This window comes from Eurypyga helias, unplaced genomic scaffold (genome assembly GCF_000690775.1).
Source record: "Eurypyga helias isolate BGI_N326 unplaced genomic scaffold, ASM69077v1 scaffold16211, whole genome shotgun sequence".
NCBI classification, from domain to species: Eukaryota; Metazoa; Chordata; class Aves; order Eurypygiformes; family Eurypygidae; genus Eurypyga; species Eurypyga helias.
In genome coordinates this window covers 4043-8876 of record NW_010230359.1, presented here as the reverse complement: position 1 = coordinate 8876, position 4834 = coordinate 4043, and the positions used below count along the sequence as shown (strand labels likewise).

The 4834-nt window shown below is 55.4% G+C and overlaps 1 protein-coding gene across 1 annotated transcript in view; it reads left to right on the top strand.

Annotated features, from left to right (window-relative positions):
* Positions 1-4834, top strand: part of LOC104516403 (voltage-dependent R-type calcium channel subunit alpha-1E-like) — a gene marked incomplete at both ends in the record, with an annotated part of 81547 nt that overhangs the window by 72678 nt on the left and 4035 nt on the right. The window contains 5 exon segments of the mRNA XM_010160712.1: positions 229-325; positions 2011-2116; positions 3246-3353; positions 3876-3976; positions 4208-4314. Of these exon segments, the coding sequence (XP_010159014.1) occupies positions 229-325; positions 2011-2116; positions 3246-3353; positions 3876-3976; positions 4208-4314 (519 nt within the window).

Below are 4834 nucleotides of genomic sequence, written 5' to 3'. Positions count from 1 at the left end.
TGTGTGAGCAGTGCTATAAATCCACATCAGGACAGTCTCTCATGTATGATTTGCCTTGATTAACGGGTTTCCTGTTCTTTTCCTGTTTGTCCGTTTGTTTTTTTCTTTTTTTTTTTTTTCTTCTCTCCTGTTTTCCTGTACTACTTTTGTTCGTGTGTTTTTCCGCTCTCTGGGAATGCCTCCTCTCTCTCTGCATCTCCCTCCCTCCCCTTCCCCCTTCATGAGCAGTGGCCGAATCCATTACACTGAGATGTATGAAATGCTGACTCTTATGTCACCACCGCTAGGCCTCGGCAAGAGATGTCCTTCCAAAGTGGCCTATAAGGTAGATCAACCCTTCCTTCTATGGGGGCTAGAGCCGAGCAGGAGCCGGGGCTTGAGGGAGCTGCGGGAGGTGGGGCTGGGGGGAGCCGGCGAAGTGCTGGGGGCATCCAACACGTGTTTAGCTCACTCCGGGGGAGCTGGGTGTGCTTGGCGGGCCAGGCTGGCTGGTCCCCACGGCCTGTGCGTGTGACGCTGCCACGGTCACTCGCAAGCCCGAGGAGTGGAAGACCCCAGTGGAAGAGGAGGGTCAGTGTGGGAGTGGGAGGGCTGGAGGGTGAGGTGAGGAGCAACCCCGTAGCACAGTTGGGAGGGCGGGATGTCTGCAGGAGCCCACGGGCACAAGCTCATCCCCTGGGCTTGGCACCACCTTTGTCCCAGCCGGCAGAAATAGGGCTAAAACCCAGGGAGTTGGGAAGCATGCGGGCAGCGAGGTGAGATCCTGGAGGAGCAGCTCAGCAGTGCGTGAGGAGCCAGGCGCGTTGGCATGAGCTATCCCAAGGATGGCCCATGCAAGGCAAAGCCAGGTGCCGTCAAGAAGCAGCTCTGCATTTTACCCCTCCCCAGGGCAGTGGCTGGCGTTCAGCTCACGGCACAGGCACAGCTCCCAGCTGCGTAGGCGTGGAGCGGGATCATGGGAGGCCCTGAAGGTCATGGGCTGGGAGCTGCTAGGACAAGCCTGGAACAATGTGTTGTCCAGGTCTGGAGCTTTCCTTGGCAGCAGGCTGTTGCCCACAGCCCTTTTAGCAGCGCTCAAGGTTGGCCAAGGGGGGAATTCTTCAAGCTCACGAACGCTGCCACCCTCCCCAGCTCTCACGTGTCTGTTCACGCACGCATCCATCCATCATCACACTCTTCCAGGAGAAAAAGGGAAGCTTGAAGGGCAGGGAAAGGACATGAGAAGCCAGGGGAAAGGGAATGGGCAGGGAAGGGATGACCCAAGGTATTCACAAAGCAAAATATACTCTCTGGAAAGTGGATCTGGTCACTTCGGTTTGCACCCCACCTGCCCAGAGTGGGGAAGGAGCATGGCGTGTCTAACCTGCCTTGGTTGCCCTTCTCTCTTTCCTTCTGCACTTTTTCTACCCCTCCTTCCCTTCCCCACCCTTGGATAATTTGGACCCTGTGCATGTGCTGGCAAACTTCATCTCTGAAAGACACAAAAAGGGAGCGCCAGGATGTAGCATGCTAGAGGAATCCAGCCGGTCTGAAGTCCCTGAAGGTTAGGGACCCTCCTCTCCCCTGCCCCAGATGGGAAGGGTTGAGAGCTGAAAGCCAAACCACCCCGGGAACAGAAACCTGAGTCCCCTTCTCCCCTTCCCGAGCATTCCTGACACCCACATCCCTGACGGATCAGGCGTGTCTTCCCAAAAGTACCGGGAGGTGCCGTGGCAGCCCCGGTGCCATGGAGAGGGGGGCTCAGGGGCTGTTCCTGGGGTGCAGGAGGAGCCCTGGAAGGCAGTGAGCCGGTGTCCTGGGGTGGAAGGAGCCGGGGGGAGGGGGTGGCGGGGTGATCCTTGCCCTTCTTTTTTGGCTGTGCTGTTTTGACACTCTTTGTTGCTTTTTATTTTTTAATTTTTCTATTTTTTTTTCCCTTTTGTTTAATGTTTAATTTCTTTTCCTCCAGCCTGGTCGATGTGTTTTTCGATATTGTTTTCCGTCCGCTGTTTTCTTCTCTCTCTTGCGCAGAGACTGGTGCTGATGAACATGCCCGTGGCCGAGGACATGACGGTCCATTTTACCTCCACCTTGATGGCGCTGATACGCACGGCCTTGGACATCAAAATTGCCAAAGGTATGGTGGATGGGGTAGGGAGGGGACGGAGCCAGGAGCGTTTCAGAGTGACCAGTGTCCTTTGGGAAGGCTGAGGACATCACAGACAAACTGGGGTTGGTCACCCAGAACCTAGCACGTGATTACCTTGAATAAGCAAATTTTTGCTGCTTTCTATAAAAGATGTGTTTCTTTAGGGAAGGGGTGGCCAGTTTTCCAGTGGAAGCTGCTTCTAGGGAGTAGAAACAGCTTGATGTCCGCTGTGTAACTGAGGAGAGAGAGAGAATTCCCCTTCTTCCCAAAGCCAAACCAAGGGAGAAGATCGCGTGTGCTTGGCTTCCTAAGGCTGCGGGGAACAGAAGTCTCTCTCTCAGGGAAGACAAAATGTTCAGAGCAGGAAAACCTGTTTTGTTGTTGTTGCTGGAAACACTCTGATTCATCAGATCAAAAGCTTTCTGCAGAAACATACCATTTTCAATAAAACATCTCCTGGGAACAGCTTAGTTGTTGCAAGAAAACCCAACCCAGGGCAAAACACCAGCAAAAGCTCCGTGACGAGATAGCTCCTGGGGTTCAAGCCCCCCTAGATAGAGCGGAGATTTGAACCTGTATCTCCTAAGGCTTGGCAGAGTTGCCTCAGGCTTGGGTGTCTCTGGTTGACGTGGGTTGACCATCTCCCTTTGAGCCTGGGTCTTCCTCAGCCCAGCAAATCCTGTCGCCACTGACCGTGGGGGCTCTGGTCTCCTCCTTGCGCATCATCGCCGCCTATTTAAGGATTTCAACCAAGCGGAGCTTCTCTTCCACCGGCACGTGATCCACTCACCAGAAAAGAGAAAGTGGGGCAGCAGCAGGTGTGTGTGGGCTGGAGTAGGATTGGAACCGCAGAGACGGACCCAAGGCGAGCTGGAAGATGGCAGCTTTGAGTGGGAGGGCAGGGGATGGGGAGATGGAGGCGCATATGGAAGGGGTGGCAGGAAAGTTTCCATGCAAGAGCAGGAGACCAGGCTCGCTGATGCAAGGTGGCCCCCCTGGCCCAGAGAGCTGGTTGCTGCTTGTGAACCTCACTTTAGGGTGGGAAAGGGGTGGTTTTACTTGCACCCTGGTGCCAGGTATTGATGTCCGTGGTCTATTTTCCCCCTCATCGTTCAAGGTGGTGCAGACTGGCAGCAGTTAGACTCCGAGCTTCAAAAGGAGATCCTGACCATTTGGCCTCACCTGTCCCAGAAGATGCTTGACCTGTTGGTACCCATGCCAAAAAGTGAGTCTCTGTGCAGGCTGTCATCACCGTCAAATTTCCATCATACCTGCATCATCTTCTTCCCAGTGGGTGGGGGGTGCGGTCAGACCCATCCCCAGCTGGGGCAAACGTGGGAAAAGGGTTTGTGCTGCTCCAGGCTGGCTTCCGCCTTGCTCTGTCTGACTGCTTGGGAACCCTCCTGAAAAACACCCAGTTTGCAGGGATCTGCTCCTGCCAAACCCAGGGTCTCCCATAAATCGTCTCTGGAGCATGCAAGGGCAGGAGGCTGAGCATTACTTGCTCCGTTACATATGATGGTGTGGTGAAGGTGTGTGTCTTGGTGGTTTATGATGACGCTTTCAAGCCATCTCCATCCCTTTTATCTCCACATGGAGTGCCTGGGTTGTCACCTCTCTTTCGGAGCGGTGAGCAGACTTTGAGGGTATCCCACATCAGGGCTCTTCCCAAGATCTGCGCCGGTGCCTTCAGACCTGCTGTTTCTGTTAAGTGTCCCCCACGTTCCTTCCCTCCTTACGCTCTCAGCCTCTGACCTGACTGTTGGAAAAATATATGCAGCCATGATGATCATGGATTACTACAAGCAGAGCAAAGCGAAGAAGCAGCGGCAGCAGCTGGAGGAGCAGGTGAGGCTGGGATTGGGCACACGGTGGGTAGGACAGGGATGTTCAGAGCACCCTCGCTGCTTCCTACCACATCCCGACCAACCGTGCAGCCAGCCCCCTGAGAGGGATGAGGATGGTGATACAGGATGGGCTTTGGTGACCGTGCATCCTCGGTCCCCAGCAGCAAACGTGAGCACGCCGTCGCCTTCCCAAGTAGTGGGAAGGCTCAGCTTCTTCTTTTCTTCAATACAGAAAAATGCCCCCATGTTCCAGCGCATGGAGCCGTCCTCTTTGCCCCAGGAAATAATCTCGAATGCGAAGGCTCTGCCTTACCTCCAGCAGGACACCCTGTCGGGCCTGTGAGTATTGCCCTGGGAAGGGAGGTATTACTGCTGCTTTTCTGTTCCTGCAGCCCTCGGTTTGCTCACTGGGATGCACAGAGGGTTAAAAAGCTGCTGAGAGCTGGGGAAACCCAGTCCAGGGCAAAAAGCTCCCGGCACAAAGCTTTTGCAGGATCGTGGGAAGCTGTGGAGGTGGCTGAGGGGGATGGCATGGATGCTCTTCTTGCAGGACCGTGCCAGCACTAAGGGCAGGCTGTTGTACTGACGAGGGCCTGGGGTGGACCTGAACCTCGACAACACTTGAGCAGAGGGTCCCTGGGTAGCGCAGGGTCGAGAAGGGGGATCTCAGCACCCTGGCTGGTGGGAATGAGGTGGTGATGCTTGCTGGCATTACGCTTGGGATGTCCCCACTGCTGTTGTGTGACCTCGAGCACTGGTGTCTGCTGCCTGGGCTCCACTTCAGCTCTCCAAGGAATGTGATGTTAGTTGTGGGGGTCTCGGCTGGGTGGGGGGCAAGCACAGGGGGGCCCCCCCCCCG